Here is a 26184-nt window from a genome sequence, read left to right on the forward strand (position 1 = left end):
GTGACTTTACGATGAAGAGTTAAAGGCCCAAAGGAGAAAAAACAAATACACATCTTCAAAGATAAAAATTCTAAAAACCTTGCTATGAATTATTTTTATGAGTTTTTGATGCAGTAAAACTTCAACTCATTATCGCGAACAAGGGTGTAAATACAAATGCTTAAAATCATTAAAATAGTTTAAAATATGCTATTCATGTGCCTACATGAATACATTCATGTGCAGAATTTCCTTTTGCGTATAGAATTATTATTTTGAATAATGGAAACCTAAATTATTACTAATGAATATTGTTGTACATTAATAGAATACTATGGAACATACATTCGCAGTGGTCATTATAGGGGAAAACCCGAGTTAAAATGGTTATCTCCCAAATTTTTTTATTATCATACTTTTACATTTATTATAGTTATTTCAAAGTTTTGTCAGACAAAAAATAATTTAATCTTAGCTAAATACTATACGTAATAAGTTGAATTTATGCTCCAGATAGAAAACCCAATTTCTTCGGACCTCTTAATCATAAACACTATTCAGCAGACAGGAACAGAATCCTTGCATCTTACTAGACGAAGCTGAATCCAGCACAAATTGAAGACGCTGAATCTTCGAGGAGAGGATTTGTCACGATCGCATTGTGAATCCGATCGATGATCCTACGAATTTGAAGATGAAGCTTTATCACCTAAAAAGTTATATGCTACACATTCATAATTCCTATATAATTCTCATTTTCTATTGAAAGTAAAAGTTTTGTTTCTATATCCGTTGCTTTCAATTACAGAATACCGAGCAAATATTAAGATTTAAGGGGCTATCTTAAAAGTACAGAATAACAAATAGCTTTTAAAAATATTATAATGACACTTTACTATTAATTTCCATTGTTTTTATATTTTATTTTCAGATCTCTCAATGTTAATTTTTACTCGACAAAATGGAATTTTGAGCATCAATAATTATGTACCTTGATGGAAGGATCAAGGTACATAAGAGGTAGATCTTTATTTGTCAACTTCGCATAGTACAGGACCTTATCATTCAGTCTAGGGTGGTCAAAAATCTATGGGAGAAAATAAGTCTGCCTTCCAAAAAAGATTTGAAATAATTTTTGAAAGTTTTTCCGATTCATCTCAAGCTCAAATAAAAAATTTCTCATTTCTTTACAGGAAAATTATTATTAAGCTACCATCTAATAACTGTAACTTCCGTTTCTAACTGTTCAATTCGTCGTCAGAATTTTTTTGAGTCATGTGACATTCTAGTATATAAAGGAAATTTCGTCAAATTCTCGTTTCCCACTTAAGACCTTATGTTTACATTTGCTCTTAAGTAAAATAATAATTATAGTGATAATATTGAGTACGTTTATATTTTTGAAAAAAAATAATTGCTTCATTAGTATAATTTTGTTATAAGAAAAAAAAATATTGAATGTAAGTAAATTGATTTCTATATTTCTTCCTTAGTGTATACAATAATATAATAATATGTAAACAGAAAGTTTTAATTTCATTTCGATTTACATTGTTAAAATTAACGAGTGTGCTTGAGAGTCGAATTAGTGAAGTAAAAATAAGAATTGCAAATGCTGAGTTTACGTTTTTCTTATTAAACCTTCTAATAGGTCTTTTTTTCAAAGATGCTAATCTTTCGATGCGATGCGTTTAAAACTCAATTTATTCTAATATGTTTTTTACTAATAATTTTTCCTATAAATTATTTATTACAGGCTATCTTTAATTTGTAAATCTATTAATTTATTATTAGTTATAGTTATATCATATAAGGTGCTATTAGTCTATGATCATTTCTTGTGATCACTTGAAAGGTTATTGTTAATTAAGTATTTAAACTAAACTCTAATCTCTATTACATTTAAAATTTTCTTAATCTTATAAAATCAACATAAATGACTTCATAAGTTTATAACTTTAAAATTTATAATGCATTTCATATTTCTCATTTTCTTGTGCCAAAAGTAATTTGAAATTTTTTGTCTTTGCTATCTGTTTAGTATTTCAATTTCTTTTTTTTTTTTTTTTGCATGGTTTTTCTATTTTTATTGCATGTATTATCTGGAATCATGTTTATAAGAAATTAATATATATTCAGTCATTTTTAATTCAAATCTTTATTTCTTCTAATGAGATGCGATTGTTTCGTATAGGAGTGTGTGTCTTTTCTTTCGTGTTTGTAACTAATTCTGCTTCTGAATGATATTTTAGGGATTGACTGGTTTTTTTGCGTTTATTTATCTGCTTTCCTGTTGCTTGCAATCGAAATTACATTGCATTTTCCATCTAAGAGCCGCATAAAGCACTTTTCGAAATTATTCTATAAACTTTTTTATGCCATAGGTTTTCTATGAAAATGCTGCAGTGAAGTAGAAAATCCTTTCCTGTCCCATTTATTAGAATTTTATCGAGAAATTTAATTTTACTTTCAAATTTAAATGGAGGCAGAGAATTTTTGGAAGAATTATTCTGTGATTATAAAAAAATCGCTTTCTGTTTTGAAATGTCAATCTCTTAGTGCAACTGATGAGTGTCATACGAATGAGTCAAAATATTTCGGATTTATTACGTAAACATCCGACTCTTTGCAAGTGGTGTTAGTGTCTCTTATATGCATATCTGAAGTTATTTCACAAGCCAATAAGCGAGTTGAAAGGTAATTCCCGTTTGTGTTAATGCTTGAAATAGATGCATTATAACTAAACGATCTAAAGTGTGTAGTAACAGATTATTCATTTCTGCCTGGTTATATTATGCATCGCATCACTCAAAAATAGGCCACTTCGTTGATATATTTTATTTAATGCTCAAATATATATGCTGAGTAGTTCCATTAGGATGCTTGACATTTCGCCAATCATGTAAAATTTATAATCTTGCAAAATGTTTCATGAATAACTAATTCATATGTGGATTAAAGTCTAGATTTGTCCCAAGGATCGTAAAATTTTTTTTATTGAAAATAAAGTTATGTACATTTCTTGAAACTAGTCGATTTGAATTTCATTTAACCAAACGGAGACGCTTATTCGATTAACGTTGAATTTTAAAACATAAACGTAAGTTTTTTGTAATTCCAGGGCCGAAGAATAAATTCCATTCATAGAAATCTAGGTGTACACATGCAACTCCCATTTCATCGATTAATCTGGTTGATAAATTTCTGTTTCCAATAATCAAATTTTTTTATGAATGCTGTTAAAATAGAGTAGTTCAGCCCTTTAAATTATTCTATTTCTGAAGAATCGCTTTCATTTACTTATCTATTTTGGATAATCGCAATATGAATTTCTTCCAGGCTATGTAATTTTCTTCAACGCTTCCTAATTCAAAAGCTCATTACTGTATGTTTGAGAAAACTCTTTATTGTTGTTCATATCGCTTTGATTAGAAGTCAAAGGTGCATTCCAAGCAATTAAAGGATATCTAAATGTTTTTCATCGTTAGTTTGGGAAATTTATCGCTCACTTAGACAAATCAAGAGACATTGGAATTGAATCGCGGTAAGATTAATAAAAAAATAAAAAGCCCCAACAAATGTTTAATTGATAATCAGGTAGTAGATAAGCGTTTTTGCTTTCTGTAATTTTCAAAAAATTCCATATTAATTCTTTCCTATTCCAATAATACGGATGCCGGTTACTGTGAAGGTCAAATTCGAAATCGATTTTGACAATTTTCCGAACTTCAGAAATTACCGAGTTCTGAAAACACATCGGCATTTCGCGCATCTTTTTGCCTTTGAAGACGATCACTCAAATGTTTAGATCTAGATGGATGAAATTTGGTATATGGACACATTACCAATTTTGTTGATTTCTATCGACTTTTGATCGAAATTCCTTCCTTGGATGAGTGACCGGGTACAAATGAATTCTGTAACTATAAAACTTGATGAATTAAACGAAATTTGCTACGTAAGTTAAGCATCTAAAGTTTTGATATACATCAAATTTGGGCGAAATCCGTCTGACTGTCTGTATTTTCACATGTGTGGAAACGCAATGACTTTTATCAATAAAATTCGTTTTATGATCTAATGAGTATAATTGTTTCCTGTCAAATTTTTAATCGGTCGGGAAAAAATCAATCGAAATGCTTACAAATTATATTTTATAGATATTGATAAGCCATAGCTATTTAATGGAAAATTATTACTGTTTTGTTATTGTGTTAAAATTTTAGTTACTGTTTGTTACTGTTTGTTATAAATGTCATTTTCTAGCAGTATTCTGATTTTTTTTCATTTTGATGCAATATTCAACGAGAAATCTGATGTAAGTTCTAATAAAATTTCACTTTGTTAGGAAAGAAATTCGTGAAATGATATCTGAAAATAGTAAACAAGTAAATGCTTTAAAGTGTATTTTAAAAAATCACTTCTTGGTAAATGACGTCTGATGTTCTGAAGATTTCTACTGAAGCAAAGAGGGGAAAATTCTTTTGTGTTTATATTCCTTAAAGTGAATGAAATCAATCGTCACTTTATTATTGCAATAAGTATATGTAATTTATTATTCGGAAAATTTTAGTCAATATACAGAGATTTGATTTGTAGGAACGTTTTTGTTCTGACAATCCAAAATTCTGATAAAAAGAAAATTTCGATATATGTTCTTTCTGTAACTTCTGCTGTCAATACATTTGTAAAAAAAATCGATCTAGAAATTTCGAAGTGTCGTCAGATTCTAAGTTTAAAACATGATTAATAAAGCTGCCAGCGAATTCAAAAACGCTATAAAAATGTGGTTTTTAATCCATAATTGTTTCAAATTTTAGGCGAAATTCCGCTGGCAGCTTGTTTATTCGTCTTTTTGCATTCAAATCCACAACTTTTGTAAATGACTGAATTGGTGTTATTTATTACCTATTTGATCGCCAAAATGTTACATGTTTAGAACCAAATTCTTCGCCGTGCTGACCGTCTGTCTGCGAAATGTGAATGCAATAACTCAAGCAAACAACTTCTCAGATAAATTCTTTGTAATCTGATCTAAAGTACGATCGATATAGTAAAATATTATCAATAAAGTACGACTCCATGATGGATATAGAAAGTTTTATTTCAAATACATAATTGACTTTATAATATAAGTAGATATATACAATTAACTTATTCATGCAAGATAAAACAACAAAAAAAAATCAAATTACATAAAGAAATAATTGAACTAAAACGGAAAAATATCAAATTTTATGCGGTATTCATTCAGTAAACAGAACATTGATATCGACTAAGGATGAAAGCTTAAATATGAATAATTTATCTGCAGTCATTTAAATTTTATCACTGTCTTGAATCGTCTAGGAATAGATGTGAGCAGATTTTTTGTTCGTTCGGGAGTGATATTTTATACTAAGTATAAGATTACGTATAAGACGCAACTGGTTTAATTTTGTGGAATATTTGAGGGGTTATTATAACCCGATGTAATAATTGTGGTAGATATTCAAAAGAAATATTATCAATCTCTAAAATATAAGTTAATTACATTTATTTGTATTCCCGACCCGAGCAGCGTACTACGGGCTATGCCAGTAGTTGCAGGTTAAGGGGTTAATATTTTTAGAATGCATAAAACACTCGATTTAGTGAAGTTTTAACAAATTCTAAATCTTTCAAGTTGAACCAATGAATCTGAAGAAAAAAGGTGATCTGTTAAATTATTGAAGATGATTATATTGTAATTTGCTTTGCAAAGTTGGCAAATTAAAAAGTTTTGCATTGCTTGTTTACAAATTTTTCCTACTGAAGAGAATTTAAGTGTAGAATGATGCAAAATGATTTCAGTTGCATCAAAATGATTCCACTCTGGTGTTTACCGAGTCGAACATATTGTTAGGAATTCTTCCAGAGTTAGTTTTTGATTTCCTAGTACGCGTTTTAAATGAAATTTAAAGGATTTTACTCCGGCTTCCCAAATACCTCCGAAATTCGGGGATTTAGGTGGAATGAACTTCCATTCAATAGATTCTGAAATTAAAAATTCACTTAAACATTGATCAGGAGAGTTGACAAGATTATACAGCTTTTTAAGTTCTTTGTTTGCACCGACAAATGTTTTGGAATTGTCGGTAAGAATTTTTGCACATTTACCTCTCCTTCCAAAGAAACGCTTGCAATAAACTTGCAATAAAACAGTCAGATGTTTGATCTGTTACGAAATCAAGATGCAAAGCTTTAGTACATAAGCACACATAAATTACAACATAAACTTTGTTCAATATACCTTTTCTCTGATTTTTGAATTTTAAGAAGAATGGGCCAGCAAAGTCAATACCAGTAATGTTGAATACATGATTAGGGGTTACGCGATCAGCTGGTAAATCACCCATTAATTGGGATGTTAAAACAGGTTTGTTTTTCACACAAGTAATGCAATTAAATACCACCCTTTTGCAATTATGTTTACCATTGATTGGCCAAAATTTCTGACGTACTTGATACAACAAAGCCTGTGCTCCCAAATGTAAATATTTCTTATGATAATGCACTAAAATATTGTAAGTTAAAATATGATTCGATGGTAACACAATAGGATATTTTGAATAAACATTTAATTTGGAATTTTTTAACCTCCCTTCCACTCTTAGAATATCATTTTCGTCCAAAAATACATTTAAGGTTGACAATTTACTTTTCTTTGAAACATTCTTACCTCTTTTCAAATCCCCAATTTCCTCCTTAAACTTACCACGTTGAACCATTCGGATTAATTGGTTTTCTGCCTGAATCCTTTCACCAGCCGTAATGGGCCCTGCAATCCTTGACTGAGGGTACCTGTAATTAACTGAAAATCTAAAAATATATGAAATAATACAAATAAGTTTTACATAGTCATTTGTGATTTTGAGAAGTTTGTCTAGAAAATCATCACAATTTGTTCCAGTTACAGTCATTACTAGGTTGCTCGCTGGAACATAGTCTTTCTTTAGTTCGTTTGCTACTTCAACTTCATTGAATTCGCTGTTCACTGTGTTGTCAAGGCATAGATCTGGGTTAAACAACCAGTCTGGACCATGGCACCAATCATCATCTTGCGCTAACACTCGAATAGACAGTCCTCGGGTTAACTTGTCTGAGGGGTTCGTCTTTCCTCTGCAGTAATTCCACTGGTCTCGATTGGTTTTCTCCTGGATCTCCCGTACGCGATTTCTCACAAACTCCTTCCATCGTAGAGGGTCTCCTTTTATCCAATGAAGGCTAATTTGCGAATCCGACCAGAAGAAGTGATCAGATGTAATCTAGGGAAATGCTCGTTTTAAGTATTCTGCTAATCTGGCAGAAACAAGGTCTCCCATGAGTTCGAGTCTGGGCAGACTCAATTTTTTCAATGGAGCTAGGCGGCATTTCGCCACTATGAAACTGGAGTTCACCTTCCCGTTGGTCACTTTCCTGAAGTAAGCCACACAACCATAAGCTTTTGGGCTTGCATCGGAGAAAATGTGAATTTCAGCCATTGGAGTCTCTGCATCAAGAAGGTAAGGACGAGGCAAAGAAATCTGAGGGATAGTTTTTACCTCATCCAGCCATGACAGAAATGTCTCTTGAATGTCCGGTAGTAGTGGTTCATCCCATTTCAGCTCCCGTTCCCAGGTGTTCTGTAATAATAATTTCATTCTGACAGTAAAAGGGGTTATCATCCCCAATGGATCAAACAGCATCCCACAGATGCTCAGAATCAATCGCTTTGAAAGATTACTGTCCTTCATCTTAGAAATTTGATGAATGTCTATTGTAAATTTATCGTTGGTATTGTCCCAAATGAGTCCAAGAATTTTTAATGGTACACCTAATTCTTCAGATGTTTCACGACAGTCAACATTAGCTTGTTTCCAAGCTTCCTTTAGAATTGGGGAGTTCGTAGCCCATCTTCGAAGATTCATGCTGGCCTGACTTAGAATGTAAATCATTTCTTTGCTCAATTTTATAGTTTCGGAAACGCTTGACGTGCCAGCTGCTAGGTCATCCACGTACAAATAGCTCAACATTTTACATGCTTCTTCATATTCACTTTCGAATTTTTCTAAATGCAGTTTAATAACTGCGGCAAGTAAGAATGGGCTGCATTTCACTCCAAAGGTGACTCTTTTATATTGGAATGTTTCGATATTGTGAGGGCTGAAACCGGGATTAGGACAATCCTCTTTTATCCATAAGAATTTTAAAAACTGCCTATCTTCCTCGGCTATTCCTACTTCTAAAAAGGCGCGCTGAATATCTGCACTAAATGCAGTTTTGTTTAACCTAAACCGTAACAAGATTTCAAGTAAATCAGGATTTAAGTTCGGTCTGCTCTCTAAACAATCGTTTAATGATAACGTGCCTTTTCCCTTTGATGATGCGTCAAAGACAATCCTAACCTTTGTACTATCCTTCCGTTCTCGCACTACAGCATGATGTGGAACAAAATAACCTGTGTTTATATTTTTGTCTAAATTCAAATCTACTCGTTCTATAATACCTTCTCTTAAGTGTTCTTTAATGATGCCATCGTATTTAACAAATAATTCTTTGTTTCTATCTAATGTTTTGCTTAAACCGAATAAACGACGCTTTGCAATTTCATAATTACTGCGTAATGCCTTATTATCCTCCTTCCATAACAAACGAATTTCGTATCTTTTGTCTTTATACGTCGTATTTTGTTGAAACGATTTAAATGTTTCTTTATATGAAAGAGACTCTTCTTTATCCATATTTATCCCAATCGTTTCTAATAACCACAAATCTTTTACCCTATCAAAGCTCGATTCCTCACCCTCGACGATCAAATGGTTAGCAGATATCTCCTTACAATCAATTCCCATCTCCTTTCCCAGTAGCAAATATCCGAAAATACTATCAGCTGCAATCAATCTTTTACTAATCCTTATATTCCTTTCGCCTAAAATCTCTGAAATATAATCCGAACCAATCAAAACATCAATCCTCTCAGAAGTACTAACATCTGCTAACTCGATTCCCTTTTCCAATGCTATGTTTCTAACAAACTGCGATGGAGTATGAATTTTCGCCGACGTAATCGAGCCATTAACAACCGCTTGTATTTTAACACACCGAGTCGGGTGTTGTACATTCCTTAACGTAATCTCCACTATATCGTAAGCACGACGCTCAGCGGTTTTACTTCCGAAAGTGTGAATAGCTAGAACTTCCCTGCCCACTGTTTTCAACCCCAATTCCTCGACCACCCCTCTCAAGATGAAGGATTTATTGGCCCCGCAATCCAACATGCAACGCAGGTGCATCCTACTCCCCCCTACGTCCGGTCACCACAGCTGAAAATGTTTGTAATAAAACCGATCCAGGGACCCTATTTTTTCTTTTATTTTGTCCGGTGCTGAAAGATGCCATGGTAGAAGCGGTATTATTTTCTTTGGCGATAGAAGTCCCTTCTTCGACTGGAGGGGAAATATTCTTAGTTACGGTATCGGGTTGCTGTGCTTCGCAAATTAAGGAATTATGCGAAAAAGAACCACAGAGCTTACATTGATAGTTACTATTGCAGTATTTTCTTATGTGATTCTGAAAACATATAAAGCATTTTCCCTTAGCCATTAACGATTTTTTCTTTTCATTAATATTTACTGAGCAATCATGGCTCATGTGTTTTTCAGTGCAAAAGATACATTTTTGATTACTCATTCTGTCATCGAAAGAAGGATAATAGTTTCTTTTTAGATTAAATTTACGATTCGATTCAGATTTATGGTGAAATGAATTAGCGTGTGTCGTTAATGCATTCGTATGCGAAGAATATCTATTTTTGTAACCTTGATCAGGTTTGCTTCTAAATGAATACTCCTTTACATTAGAAATTTTAGGGTTTGCTAATAATAAAGAAGCTTCCCAGCACTCTACTTCTATTCTTAAGAATTCTACTAAATTAGTGATATCAAATAATTCACCTGCCCTACGGTGACGATTATAGTTTAAATTTAATTCTTCGGGTAGCTTTTGTAATATTACAGGGCACAATAGGTTACTATAGGTACCTGTAGCTACATTTAATGATTGCAACGATCTAATTTGGGTTTCTATTGCATCATACATTTTTCTTAAGCCTGTTACATTTGAGCAAGTTTTTACTGGATCAATCAATAAAAGCTTATGCATGTGAGAAGATATGATTATATCTGTTCGGCCAAATCTTTCTTTTAATAACTGTATCGACGCTTCATAATTTTGCTCGGTTAATGAAAATCCCGATACAGCATTTAAGGCAATTCCACGAAGATACGTTTTTAGATAAGTAAATTTCTCAATTTTTGTTAATGAATCATTTTTATGAATTGCGACTTCAAAGGAATTCCAAAAATCTATAAATTGACTGCAATCGCCCTCAAAAGTTTGTATATTTAATTTCGGTAAATTAACACTTTGATTTCTTAAGGGGATAACATTTTCCACATTATTTGTAACTGGACTGTTTGTCCTTGCTTGTGGAATATCCCTCAAATTTTCAATTTGTCTTTCTAGTTTAGATGTTAGTTCGATTGCTTTGTCTTTGTAATCTTCGCATAACTCAATTTCTCCTTCCATTTCGCTTAAATCTATAATTAATTGAATACTCTCATCCAAGCTAATTAAATCCTTCAATTTTTCCGTGAGCTGAGCTTTTAAACTCACAAGCTCATTAATTTTTGTTTCTTCCGTATATTCATTACAAATTTCTTTGTTTAAGGAATTTTTTATTTTAGTTAAATGTTTCGTGAAAATAGTACGTAATCCTTTCCTTTAATCTATTAATATCCATTTTAAACTAAACAATTCAAAAAAGCTTAGAACAAATAATAAATGTGCCCACCTCTGGTTTCAGCTCCTCACTGCGCTTCCTCCAAATTGCCGTGCTTTCCAAAAAAATTCCAGTTTCCAAATTTCAACGTATCACGTCCGGGTCACCACGATGTTCAGTCAGTGCATGACAATTCCATAAATGACGAAGCAGGAGTTGAACTTTCATAGGTTTATTTTCACACATATATGGACACGGACATTTCTAAGCTACCACACATCACAACACAAAAGACGGGAGAGAGAGTATGTACATGTCGCCGGGTCGGCGTCTCGAGTACATCTGGTTAGGGGAACAGAATTTCCCCTTTTCTCCACCGGAGGGAGTCAAAACTCTAACACATATCATGATTCCTGCAAAGTAGGAAATGAGTTTCTCATGCAGTCTCCAAGTTCTGGTTAAATAACATTCAAGCAAGTGCCATCAAAATTTGTATGTAGTTATTTACAAAATAGACGAAGATTTGAAATGAATTGTGAAAGAATTATGTTGTAAAGCAACCTTTTGCTTTTTATAGGGGAAAAATCAGTCTTGGATAACCACATAAATTATACATTTCGTATATTCCCGACTTTCGGATCACCTAAGATTTGAGATTTTTTGATGTTCTTTATTCTGAAGGTTAGACAATAGTGATATCTGCTGTAAAATGGGTGTGATGGGATAATTTTACACCCCCCTCCTTCAACTGTAGTATTTAACCATGTGACCCATTTTGTATGGGAACGTATATCAGCGGATTGGCTTAAGTAACCGCAAAGCACTGAATCATTAAAATAGAATATTTCTGATATTCTTCGACTATGAATGATCGGATTTCAGCTAATAAATTCACATATAGGAAAATTTAACCACCTTGCTGTTATTTTTTTCCGACTATCTAATAAGAAGACACCTTCTATTTTCTTATTTTGATTCAAATGGAAATCCTTTGAATACTTGACTTATCTATATATTCGAAGTAATTTTAATATTGAGTTATAATCGTTATGAAAGATTTTATTTTTTGCTTACAACTATCAAAATACGATAAATCGATGCACGTATGGCATACGGGCGAAACAGTTAATACTGTTCATGCAATCATGTAGCGTGAGTGATTGTTAAAAGGATTGGAAAAAAATATACTAAAAAAGCAATTTTTAATTGCTTGAATGTAAAATGAATCTTTGAAGTGTAAATCCTTAATATTGCTCAAAAAATAAATTTTATTTCTTTGTAAAAATTGAAATTTAAAATAGATTTGCCATTATTTCCTTTGTGCTATAGCAAATGAGCCAAATTCAAATATCAGGATGGGCAAAATAAAGTAAATTTATCTAGTTTGGATACTTTGTCGGCAGTGATTCACTTCAAAACTGATTCAACGTGTATGTCGGTAATTATGAAACTAACAGACTTATTTTTCATTTTGAAAACTATTTTCCTTGCTGAGAAACATCTTGTGTCGATTTTCGCGTGAGTTTTAAAACTTGGCTGATCAGGATTGTAAAATTCAGGCATTCTAACTTAATAGAATTTTGCATTTAAATATGAGCAGAATTGGACTTCGTTTGGGCCCATATGCTGTTGGTAGGGAATATCGAGTGCCGAGGCAATGCAAGAAATAGTGTGAAGTTCATTATTAATTTTTGTGTAACTAGCAAAAGTTAGATAAACTTTATTAAAACTTTGCTTTGTGCAATTAGATTGTTGGACCGTGAATCTATCTTTTGCAAAAAGATTGGAATTCGGAAGCGTACATGTTTTGGATGATAATACAATATTTTAATATTTTAGAAGCTTAATCATTTATTAATCGTCGGTTAAATTAACTTTTGCTTCCACACCAGCGGTCACGCCAGATCTCAAGAATAGAATGTGGAATATAACTGAAACAGATTTAAATCTCATTTATTAAGTAATATTTAAAATATGTTATATTTATTAATCTCTGGAAACAGATTTAACGAAATTTTCTCTAAAGGGAATGCAGATACGTCATGACAATTAAATTTTGTTTATTTCCCTTTTCAGATGAGTAAAAGACAGAGCCCAGAACATGAGGCAGCTGGTAAGGTTCTTTTCTATTCAATTTATTTATGTTTTTTCAAGATGTATAATTCTGGATTTTCAAGTTAATCTCTCCAAAATATTCATGCATCCGCATCGTTTAAGTGCGATTTTATGCGTACAATCCCAAATCTCATCTTTTGATTCTCCGAAGTGTGTATTTCATATTTAGCATTTTGTATATATTTATTTAACCTTCCCCCAAACTAAAAATGTTTGATTAAAAAATTAACGAGAAAACAAATCAAGAAGAACATGATCTTGCTGTCAAGTTCGTCAACGACATTCATTGCGAGAACGAGTCGGAATGCATTCTTTCTAGACATTCTGTTTCATCCTCGGATTTCAGGCTTTGGAAGCCGAGACCCTCTCGTATCCTTCAAATATGATGCAAAATAAAGTCAAAGCTCTAAGAAAAAAAAAATCATTTTGTATGAACAGAAAAATCTTGCACTTCCGTATGAACAGCTAATACATTTTAACATAATGTACATAATGTTCAGGCACTATCTGTCCAATATGCGATACGAGATGCTTAGTTAAAATCATACAAATTTCAAACTCTTCATGCTTTCCAAGAGCGGTTTTACTTTAAAATGAGTTGCTTTGAAATCAATGCACGTGTTACGAGAAAGAAAAAATTTCATGAACTCAGTCAGCTCTGATATAACCCTCATCATCGGCCATTTTTGTAACTCACGAGGTCAACTCTCTGTATACTTCAAACATAAGGCTCAATGCAGTTTCGATCACTTGCTTCATTTATACTGGATTTTTATCAACCATCCACGATTATCATTAATATCAAAACTCTGTAAAAAATATAGTCCAAAATTATAAAATTTTAAAATTGTGGTGCTAAAAAATGCAATCCATATAAACCGATGTGGAGAAATCCGCATTGACTTCTCCATACTTTAACATCAGTAGAATCCTCTGCACTTAAAATCGTGACGATTCCCAACGAATAGGGATGCGTACTGTGTAGGGAAAAAAGTAAATGTACTGAAAATGTTTTTTAAAATCTTTTTATGATAATAAATATTCGAATACATTAAGAGGTGCAATTTTTGGTAAGTGTTAAAATGAATGTAATAAACACTAAATTAAATATAAATGTGAGAAAGCTTTTTGATATTAAAATTAATTATCGTGCTTCTATCTTAAATGAACTATTTAATATAAATTATCCTGGCATATTTAATTTTTCATACAATTCTTTAATTCTTTTAGGACCCTCCAGAAAGAGGAGTCGTGAGGAGGAGGAGCATACCGGCCCGAAACCTTCCAGCGTCAAGTCCAGGGCGCAACAATATGAAAGGATGCTTTCAGAAAAGGTAAGTACATTGTTTTGGTTTCCCAATTTCTATGATGTGCCTTGTGTCTATAAATGATGATCTAGACAAGAGCACATCTCTCTAAAAAGATCCTACACTTTTTGAAAATGTTTACCATATTTTATGCATAACAACAAATAGAAGAATCGCCTTCGAACTGAAATTGTATTTATAAGAAAATGGATTCGAATGGATAAGACAGGCTTAAAAGTATCCTTTAGTCTTGTATTTGTTCGTAAAGTATCTAAAGTATGTTCTCATTCGAAGTTCTTTGAAGTTCGCGGCTCTATTCTAGTGAAAATCTATTTTTGCAAAAATCGCTTTGCAAGTACAATTTGCGGATAAAATTGAAGTCTAATAACTGCACTATGTATAAAAGGTTTTTGCATTAACGATGAACAAGTTATTGCCATGACATGTTTATAATTACAATATTATAAATTATTAAAGTATTTTTATAGTATACACAAATATAAGTCTTCCATCAACTACCTGTTATTAAGATTTGGAGAAACCTACTATATTTTGAACAAAATGTATTCAAAGGAAGCCTGCATATTGAAGTATAAGTCAACACAATAATGCGAGAAAATCTAAAGGTAAAAGGCTATATAGAGCTTACAATGTAAATGTTCAAATCTTAGTATCTGCCCGGATGTCCAAATATGTTCATTCAATAATTACAAAATGAAGAAACATAAATGAATAAAATTTGGCACAGATTTTAAAATCTAAATGATCGATAAATGCCAAATCTGGAACCAAAGTCGTAAAGAGATGGATCGTTCATTGGACTGTACTTCCATAGTCACGTAAATGCGATAACTCGGGAGTTATTGATCATTGGTTTACAGGGATTTTAATCGAGGAGTTACCAGTATGAGTTTGGTTTCTGAGTTGTCGGAACGGGTCTTGGAGACTGTGAGGGTATTGAATTTTGGAATTTTTCTCAAAGTTAAAATGGAACTCTTACGACTTTCATTGCAAGATGATATTTATATTGAAAAGCTGTAAAATAATAAAAATTTACTGATCTGAGTCTATTGGAATTGGGTGTTGTTTTTTTGGGTTTTTTAAAAAATGATTTATATGAAAATTCTAAATCATTTTGCAAACAAGTCGTATAACAAATTTCATTCACATGCCATTTATTACTAATTTCAGAATACAATATCGACGAATATTAAATTAGCAAAATTCCATAAATATGAATATTAAATCAAGTTCATTCGTAAAAATTTCCATTATTGGATATCGCATTTAAAAAAAAATCCCTTCAAGTTTTTCAGTTCGTATTGTTTTCTTTAATTCTTGAACATGGTTGGGGCTCATCGTGATTTGGATATTTCGAGGTTTCCTGTAGGTTCCATCAATTATAGAAACGTGGAAAATAACCATGCAATCCTTTTATCCACATACTCGCTATTAGACGCGTCTTATGGTGAAATCTTTTTCCTTTGGAGATGTTCTTTTCCGGAAGGAAAAATCCACTTCATAACCTGTGAAGCCCCGCTTAAAAAATATGCAGTGAAACAACTCTTTCGATCGGGTACTTTCCAACAGCACTTTCACAACAAGAACGTCAAAAATTTGAGAACCTTTTCAAAATGTCTCTGTATTCCTCCAATCCCACAACAGAAGAATGGGAAACAATTTTAAACTTTGAATTATCGGCAAAAAACTGCCAATTTTAAACATCACGCGTTTCAGTATTTTAAGGTTTCCTGGTACTGAGTTTAAGTCATAATTTTCTGTTTTTAGATTCTTAGTTCGGAAACTTCTATTCGTTAAAATAATGGTAAATGGTACCGATTCCCCTACAGATGCGTTTTCCTGCATTCTTCCAAATCTCTGGAAACACGCGGGAAATCTCCCATGCCCTGATATAATTTGGAATATTAGTGGATGGCGTTTGCTTATTTCTGGGTTATTCTGGGTGTTAAGTTACTCTTCATTTTTTGGACATCCAAATACGACTACTGAAGAAGTTACTTTGCTCAAAGCACTACTTTCATTACACCTTTTATCACTACAATATCCTCCTCTCCATTAAATTTAATAAACAGCTTGCAATGATCGGGAATACTCAAAATTGCCCTATGGGGACCTACAATTCAGATGCCAACCCCCGAACACCCAGCTGCGTTTGTCTCATCCAGCTGTCAATTAATAGCCTCTTTAATTCGGCTAAAATTTTCTGTATGTAATTTTGATATTTAAGGAAATTGAATTCAGTTGGAAGGTTGCAATCAAATAAAAATAGGATAAAAATAAGTATATGATAGGAAAATAAAACCTCCAATTCAAGTTCAGGAGCATTCTTCTCTAAAATGTCTAAAACAGAATAATGATATTTTTAGATTCATTTCGTAGTTCCATGCCCAAATAACCTTCCTTTCCATCTTGATTGGAATGAATAGTTAGCATGAGGATTTTAAACATTCTGGTGAAATTTTAGTAATATCAGTTGACTTTTGCTAAAATTCTAATGCAATTTCTTGTGCTTGAAGGCGAATTTGGTTTTTGGTCATTGTTGACAAAATATCTGGATCTGGGTCTTTGAAAAAATCTTCATTTGTGATTAAAAAAAAATTCTTTAGTTTATCTGGTATTTTTAATCGGAATTATTTATAATTGAAAGTTCGTTCCATCCATTCCGTTTCTAAATCTAGTCTAAGAGAATTTAATTTTCTAAGAGAAGGCGATGACTTTTCGATGATTACAATGGTTTTAAGTCTCGTGTGGAAATTGGACACTGCATCTTTTTCGTGTTTTATTACCTTATTATGACATTGTTCGCATTGAGAATGTGCAATCCTGGTGATTCATTTATGAATTTAAAAATTATTTATTTATGGATTATGCGTAATCTTTGTATTAAATTATAGCATTCTTAGAATTATTTCAATTTCAGTTTGAAATCCTTAATGTTTGATTCATGTGTCGGTTGGTTGGTTAATTTCGGTTTTTTGGCACAAGGGCCATTCCTGTCCATACTGCGCCATCCTTATGGTAAAAAGTAGAGCTTTGTTGATGTTTGGAACTTTGTATAAAATTAAGTATGCTTATGTGTAAACTAATATAAAATAGCTAAAAGAGATTAAAACGAAATATGACAGCCTTGTTTTAAAATAATAATAAAAATGGAAATTGTTGAGGTTAAATATATGGTAAAAGGTCTCTCCCAGCAATTCTGTGAGAGTAGCATTTGATGGATGAAAAAAATGGGATATTTAAGGGAATAATAATTAAAATAGTCAATCATTTTGTAATTACAATTCTGTATTCAGAACTTATCTGTTTATCAAATGGTTAGATTTATAATACAAAAACCGGATTGTGTTTGCCATTATATTTGCTTGAAAATATGTTAGGACGCCTCATTTTTTGATTACAAACAAAATTTTATTATTTGCTCATATTATTAAAGAAAGGATAATTTTATTTTTCATTTCAGAAAGCTAAGGAAGGTGATGCCCCCCAGTCAAAGGTAAGTTAAATTATTTTTTGTTCTTTGTGTGTAGATTGCTTATTTGCAAGTGCAAAGTTAGATGACGAATGTATGCTATTAAGCTACTTAAACCTATAAATGTTAATCCAAAATTATTCAATATTACCTTGAATGCACAAAATAAATTATGTTGTCAATAAACTTAATTTTTTAATGGAATTATTAATGACTATTAATATTGATTTATGAAATCAAATATTTGCTCCATAAAATATTCTTATAAATCTAAAGTGGTCTTAGAATTAAAATTTGCTATTATATAATTTAACCAAAGTTATTAAAAATTCAATTTTATTGAAAATTTATTCAAAGTTTTTTCAATTTTAAAGCCACTTTCAAAATGCAGTTTGTTCCCATTAATTTGATATAATTTGTAAGCTCGGTATTTATCATGAGTTTACCTAATGAAAATGCAGATCAAATGGTAGCATTTTCAGTTCTGAATTTCGTAGAAGTTGTGCCTTTTAAGATATACTTTGTGTAGAAGTGATCAACCTGATTCAATACATTTGACAAAGGTAGAAAAACTTGATGAGAAATTTATTAAGCAAAATTGTATCATTGGAGGACATTGAGACAAAATTTTAAATCCATGATTTCAAAGTTTTCCCGACCCAAATTAATGTCGAATAGATTTTAAAATCCTTAGAATGTCCTGATGTAGGAGAAAAATATTTGCTTGCGATAAACAGCCTCAACAAAGCGATATCGAATTTTTCTTTTTTGAACTTGTTACATTTTTTTCTTATTGTGAATTTATTATAATTCGTGTGAAATATAATTTTATTGTATTGATCTTGCCTTAATACTTCTGCCCAAAATTATATCACCGTTTAATCTTGTAAAATCACGACTTAATAACAACTGTGGGCATGAGCTCCTTCAAAGACTTGAAAGCGGATCACCCATAATCTTATTCAAATGGAATATGAAAGATTAAAATGCACGCTTCCTTCAAGAATTTACTTTGCGTCTTGAGAGACAAATCTTTTGAGCAGCATGGCCAAATGTTGCTTATGCGCTACTAAACCAAAGCAGATATTCAAACATTTGTACTGAAGCAAAACTGCTAACTGGGATTCCCATGTACCCTTGCAATGGAACTGTTTGAAAATCCTTGTGAATGGCGCGGCTTGTCCTAAATTGGACCTTGTGCCGAAAAATCTAAACCATACCATACCCATGCACCCTTGCTTACTGCGTTCATTAAGGCATTAATGAGACAAACTACATGGTATAAGAATCAGTGGGATTCGAAACAACGAACATCCGGACTTTGAGGTGCATTCAAACGCCTTTTAATGCTATTTAATAAATGCATTCGTAATTTGTAAGAAAATGAGGTCTTGAATCTTAACCACGTTCTCCTATTTAGACGTCTTAGCCATGCACATGCGCTTGTGGATACAAATTTATCCAAACACGGATTCTTTAAAAAAAAGTCAGTTAACCTATTAAATACACTAATCAAGTGCCACTATCCGAGTTATTTCAATCTATAAACTCTCGTTTTTCTCGAATGAGAATCTGTAGAAACGGATGGATCCTGTTAAATAAAGATTTTTTTTTTTTTTTTTTTTGTAAAGTGTTAAGATTTGGATATTGATAGGTGTGATTTACGCTTACTGTTAATTACTTCACCCGCATTCATGAATTAACATTTGAAGGCGGTGAAGAAAAGTAAAATGTAATCTATTTCAGCCAATTTTTTATATTTATATAATTACGTTTGTCTACATTATCTCAATTTATTCAAAATCTATAATATGATTTCTTTTAAATTAGGGCGGGAAATCCGGAGCCGAAGAGGAGGGTATGTATCCAAGAATGCATAGAATGCATTTATATACATTTTTGTTTTGTATTAAAAATCGATTTCAAGATTTTTGTTATTCTTTTTCTTATTGCCTTTTTTTATTTGCAGCTGGCCCACCTCCTGTCCCAGCTTCAGTACGTATTTTTTTTTCTCCCTCTTTAATACGACATTACAGTATTCTTTCTATAGCTTTTACGTGCATCTCGAAGGGGGGTTGTACCATCACTTTGACTTCAAAACGCCATTTCGATAACTTATTAACATTCTAAAGGCTTTGAACATTCAGACAAATCGAGAGAGTTGAGTTCTATCAGCAATAGCGTACTCTTTCATCCTTATAAAGAATTACATTATATAATATATAAAAATGAATTTTTGTTTGTTCGTACCTTTTGCCCTGCCGTGCCGTTCAACCGATTGCGATGACGCTTGGTCAACTTATTCCTTCCACCTGGGCTGAGGATATAGGCATAGTAAAACTATCTAATATATAAAAGATTTTTGAATCTATTAACAGCATCTATTAACCAAAGATTATTCTCCAATTAACTCACCTAGGAGACACAATAGATTCATTAGAAATGCTAAATTCTATCTAGGTTAATAATTCGTAGCTATTCTCAAATACCATGCAAGTCATTCTCTGAGGTTAACAGCTTCATTAGAGTGTGTGCGAGAATGTTTTAGGAGACCAACCTGTGGTTTGAAATTCTAATTAAAAAATTTTAACATTCTTAGCAGTAACTTCCGAAAATATTTAAGTACAAAAAATCTTTGTAGCATCTTAATTCTGAAAAAATTAACTTTTCAACTATATCAATATTTTAATTACATTTTCTAACTTTAATCTTGGGAATTCTGAACGACTATTAAACGAATCACGAAAGATACAAAAAAAGTTTATTTCTTTATAATTCTGAAAGAATACCAAGCATTACAATTCTAAAAGAATTCACAAATCTAATAAATAAAAATGAATATTTGTTTATTCGTATTTCATGTGCTGCCGCACCATTTATCCGATTGCAATAAAATATTGCCAAATTATTGATTGCACATGAGCGATGGTTTTCATTCAGTTTATCCCACACATTCAAAATATAATTATTATTATGAATGCTGACAAAGTTATATATAATGGAAATTTTTTAGCAATCGGTATTTTTATTTATTCAATGAATCGTCAGACGATATTTTGGTTATACAAGCTTATATTGTGTTAACTGCTTTCTCCAAAAATGTGCCTTCAAAACATTTGTCACTTAGTAGATTTACCGTCGCCAATAGATTTTAAATTCTTTGGATCTTCCTTGTGTTCCACCGCACAAATTGTCACTCCATGTCGGTGTGCCAATTATTCTCTTTTGGAACATTATTCCACCCCGATTATATAATGGAAGACTCGCTGTAAAGCAACTGATGCTGAATGCCATCGAGGCAACTATTCTTAACGAATAGTCGGATGGAAAATATGTGCTTATTCCACGCAGTCCCATTATTCCCACCGACGTGCCTTTTGATTTCAATCAACTGCAGTTCCCTATTCGACTTGCATTCTCCATGACCATTAACAAGGCGCAAAGTCAATCACTTCAAGTGTGCGGACTGAACCTAGAAATCCATGTTTTTCACATGGTCAGTTTATGATAAATGCTATCGAATCGGATAGCCAAAAAACTTATTTGCTTTTGCTGAAGACGGAAGAACAAAAAAAAAAAAAAAATTGTCTACCCTAAAGCATTTGAATAATAGAGTAAAAAATTATATATGCATCGCCATTATATAATTTAATTTCAATGATTGTATTCTTTGCCGATTAGAAAATAAATTTTTTTCTAGCATTCCTAATTAACAAGACAGCTATTTCAAATTTCAAATGATACTTCCAAAATTATTTCTTGAACGGCAGCAGCGCATCGGGAACCAGCTAGTTTGCTATAAGAAAGAATGATGGTTGAAAAGTTGTATTTTATGATAAATCATCTGCCAACTTTAACTTTTTGAACTCAATTTTACTACAAGGAGAAACAAATTTCAGGCTTTCGCATTCCCTAAAAAGTCATGTATATTCGCATTTAATTTCGCATTTTAATTTATCAATACGGCTTGTATATCGTAGTTAGTTATTCTATTTATGCTCTATTTCCTATTACTTATTCTCTTTTTTCCTTGGTAATTTGAATTACACTATCATAACCAATTGTGGCATTTTTATTAGCTACGTTTGAAGATTTCATAAAAAAAATTAAAAATCCCAACAGCGGGAATCAGATACTTCTGGATAAAGATAAATTTCCGTGGTTCAGAGCTCGAGTCCGTTAAATAATCGTCATGTCGCTTTATACAAGGATATGAACTGCAAGTTTTCAAAAGAAAGTTGAAACAATTTAACGTTGGTTTAAGAAATTTTCTGTATTACAGAATTTTTTGAATTACTGTAAGACAATAATGCTGCTTTTGAATAGTTTTCTTAAATATAATACATACCTACGTCAACGTTCTGACAATTACCCTTCAGTGCATGTTTTGATACCTTTCATGAGTTATGAATACATTTTATAAAACGTTTTATTCCTTGTATTCTTTATAATGACGTGTAGTTACAATACTTGAGGAGGATTGGAATACGACAAAAGTAAAGCAAAACGAGAATGGCAAGATATTGTGTACAATACTTCACCTTGTATGTCTAAGATATTTTAACGGTCTCTAAAAAAAAATTATTTCTTTTCAGGTCTTCCTAAAGCTGAGGGAAGAAAATGAAAAAAATAAACGGGAACTGGAAGCAGCACGACTGGCCCTACGAGAAGCGGCAGACGATCGCACAGAGTTGCAGCGGCAGTTAATAGAATTGGAAAGTCTTCTCGAAGCCGAGAGGGCAGTAAGTGTATTTCTTGCATCTGATCTTGCAAAATAATAATACAAAAAGCTTTATTAACCCTTTGCACTCGGATGTCTTCATTTAGTCACCATTCAAGACGGTGCATCATTTTGACATTTTTTATTTATATTTAAAATTTTAATTATTTAAAATAAAAAGATGCTAAAAGATGTATATTAATTATTCTGAGAAACTCAACTTAAAACAATTGTGTGTATTTTTTGAGTAATAAACAAGTCCATGAAATAACTGAATAATTCATAGAATTACTTTTCCGAGTGTGGAAAAGATTAATAACGTTCGTCAGGTTCATATACTATGGTAACAATAAACACCAAATCCCTTCTTCGGAATGAATCATCCAATATACAAAGGACCTTTTTAGAACCTATATACTATGGTTTTAACTTAAATTTAGCAACATTCAAAACTAGTTTAAGTATTAGATTGCGAATAAGAAACAATTTTTTTGAGCAAAATGTAATATCGAAACGTTAGCAAAAAATGTAGACAGTTAAAAAAAAAAAATGTTGAAGCTTCATTGTCATTCATATGAAGATCAAAGGAGCATGTGGAAAACAAAATGAATAATTTTATCAATCGAGCATCGCTGTCAAAAGAAGCGAGTTTTTTCAAAAATTAGACGCTGACGATTAGAAGCTCTGGTTTTTAGAAAATGAACTTTCAAACATGCCCAATCCAAACTGATATGAAACGAATTTGCGATTTTAGACACCCCAGTACACCATAATGCAGTTGGCTAAAATCGACTATTATGACGTCATCCAGTTATGGTTCAAAATTGAAAGCGCGATCCGCGCAACGTAGAATGAGGTGCTAATTATACCAAACTGTGATACAAGATGAAACGCCACGATTGAATACAAGAATCTATATGAATAAAGCGTAGACCATCTTTGTCAAGTAATACAATTGAAATTCATCTGAGAATCTACTTACGAAAGTGTTGAATAGCAATTAGATGAATATGGTGCGATTCTTCATGGCGACAATGTGAATGCTCCGGGAGAGTTACCTGTGGAGAATATCGATATAGGACTGAACGCTCTGAAATAGACCATAGAATGTATACTGAAACTTTCCCTCCCTTCAGGGTTATGATTGGGACAAAAAACCGCGATATTGTCATCTTTATCATTAGAGATATCCAGCTTGACAGGGGGATGAAGCTTGAGAAAGTGTACCTGCCATGTTGGGTGGAAAATGATTCGTCTGACGTCTGTCTTCAATAGGTCAGGATTTAACATCCGTGGCAAGTAACTTGGGAATTACTACTGTGCAGTAGATGTTTTGTTAATGACGGTCCCTTCTATCATTGAAATGGAGAATCCAGAAGCTGATTGAACTCTGCAGTTCAATTTGGCCGCCGTTTTCTTTTTAGACATTACAATATTGCAATCCGCTTTAATACCAGTCGATGTATTTCACTCAGCATCTCTCTGTATCTACTATTTTACTTAGCAGAGTTAGTCTGCCCTCACTGTGTGTACAATGTCATTACTAGGGATTGCAATACCGGACCAAAATTTCAATACCGGTATTCGGTATTTTTTAAATCTTAATACCGGGATACCGGTTTTAATACCGGTATTAGAAATTTTAGAAAAAGAAAGAAAACACAGGTGTTTCTTTGTTTTATTTGCCAGTTTTATTATAGAGTGTAAATGTCACAAAAAATAATTTATAACTTATAAATTATAACAGTATATAATCACAAAAAAAGTAAAGAAATATCTTTAAATCACAAAAAAATTGTAAATATCACTATTCAGTCTGTGATTCTATTACAAATTTTTGAAATGTGATCTTAAAAAACATAATGCATCAATTGTACTGTCATTCAGCCTGAAAAGTAATTTTGTGTAAAAATGACCAGCTGTCGAAAACGCTCTTTCGGCATCTACGCTAGTTGGTGGTACTGTTAGCAATGCGCAATATACTTTTGCAAGTATTTACCTCTAAATCCCTCATCTTCAAATAAAATAAATTGATTCTTTTCTTCTTTTTCATTTTTAAAATCATTAGAATTATGTAAATACTATAAGACATTTTCTATTTCGGTATGCCTATCTTCTGTGTGATTTTTCAATGTAATATATAATTCTTCAGATAGTGATGTGTACTGTTCTTTCAGTGACTGCAACATGAAATTTATTGTTGCATTAACTGTTAATAAATTAGAATCTCTCTGACATAATGCTTCAATAGTCAGTTTTATTGGAAATAGAGCTAATACAGTTCTGGATATTAAGTCGAATTCACTATCTGAAAAATTAATTTACAGGTTTAAGTCGATTATTGTTTTTTGGATTGGATTTCTCAGTTTCAAAAATCGTTCCATCATTAGGAGTAAACTGTTCCAATGTGTTTTAGAATCTAATATTAATATATATTCTATTTTATTTTCAGTCAGTATATATTTTTTAATATGGCCTTTTTTGTAGGGGAAAGTTTAAATATCTTAACAATTTCTGGAACTTTATAAATTATAGGAAGCAATTCTTGATAGGTTAATATTTCATCCTCATTAGCAATATCTTCTTCAAGAATTACATTGTCCTTATCTTCATTGTCAATATCACTGTCACTCTTACTCTTTTCAAAGTTGGAATCCGAAATTTCTATATCCACAGTATTTGGATTCTTCTGTTCTTTATTTTTTTTTTTGGTATAATACATCTATTACTCCTAATTGAATTCCATGTGTATAGCACAATTGCTGATTTGCACCAATCAACTTTCCAACTTTTTTCATAATTGTTGCCCCATCAGTCGTTATGGATACAAAATTTTCTTTCAGGGAAAATCCATGTTTCGCTAATTTAGATTTAAGCCATTAATTGGCTAATTAATTTCGTCCGTTAGGGAGACATAAAAACAAAAACGTATACTATTTTGCTATGTTGGCGCTCTCTGAACATATAGTGGAGACAATTTTAAAAAATTCTAGTAAATACCGAAAAACCGGTATTTAAACTTTTGAATACCGGTATTACGAAATTGTACAAATGGCTCAAAATACCGGTATTCGGTATCCCGGTATACCGGTATTGCAATCCCTAGTCATTACTTTAGGCGTTTCTAGAGTGAGGGCATCTAAAAGCTGAAATGCTTCGATCGCAGGCGCTCCAAGTAATCGGAATGTCACAATGCGGTCTCTTTGTAAATCTGAGGGCAGACATTTTGCTCTTGATAAATCCGTGACGTATAAAACTCCATTAAAACTAACTCGCATTACCATAATTATATTCTTTTATATTAAGAATTTCCCAGGATGATATTTTAATGTTTAGGAAGCGAATTCTTAAATGTCACTTTTATTCACAGGTCTTTTTTTATTATTCTGATAGCCACCTGCACATTTAAATTGATTTTTATCATTAATTTGGTAATGAATATTACTATACAAAATTTTTTAAGAAAATATGCAAACACTTTGAAACGTGTTCCTGAATGGGATTATTCTTTGCATAACTTTGACCTTAATCATCCGCTGAATATCATTCTAAGCACTAGTCAATATTTAAAAATGGAGTCATATTATGTAATATATTAACTTGTTTCATAAAAAATATTTGTTTTTAACAGTTTCTTTTCTATTTTTAACAGATTAAAGGAGACTTATTGGAAAGATTAAGGGCCAGGGAGGCTTTAAAGGTATTTTATTTTACATTTTCTTTCATTATTTTTAAGGTTGTTGTATAGAAGAAATACCTTAAGAAATTCTGAAAATTCAAAGAATATCTT

At 32.0% G+C, this 26184-nt stretch overlaps 1 protein-coding gene across 1 annotated transcript; it reads right to left on the reverse strand.

Moving 5' to 3' along the window:
• Positions 1-568: 568 nt before the first annotated feature.
• LOC129971686 (uncharacterized) lies at positions 569-9272 on the reverse strand. The gene is made up of 5 exons (XM_056085663.1): positions 7398-9272; positions 6680-7265; positions 5930-5994; positions 971-1066; positions 569-688 (listed from the first exon to the last, which is right to left on the reverse strand). Exons 1-5 carry the CDS (start codon positions 9270-9272, stop codon positions 569-571), a joined length of 2742 nt encoding a protein of 913 aa, XP_055941638.1.
• Positions 9273-26184: the final 16912 nt, after the last annotated feature.

Source organism: Argiope bruennichi, chromosome 6 (genome assembly GCF_947563725.1).
Source record: "Argiope bruennichi chromosome 6, qqArgBrue1.1, whole genome shotgun sequence".
NCBI lineage: Eukaryota > Metazoa > Arthropoda > Arachnida > Araneae > Araneidae > Argiope > Argiope bruennichi.

Bases quoted from the DNA above. Each gene is read 5' to 3' on its own strand.
- LOC129971686 (XM_056085663.1), bottom strand. From the start codon at position 9,272: ATGCACCTGCGTTGCATGTTGGATTGCGGGGCCAATAAATCCTTCATC. The intron at 5,995-6,679 runs GTAAGAATGTTT...TTTTAATTTCAG, and splicing joins AATTGGGGATTTGAAAAGAG to AATCTATTGAATGGAAGTTC. The intron at 1,067-5,929 runs GTAAAATCCTTT...TTTCTCCCATAG, and splicing joins GAGGTATTTGGGAAGCCGGA to ATTTTTGACCACCCTAGACT.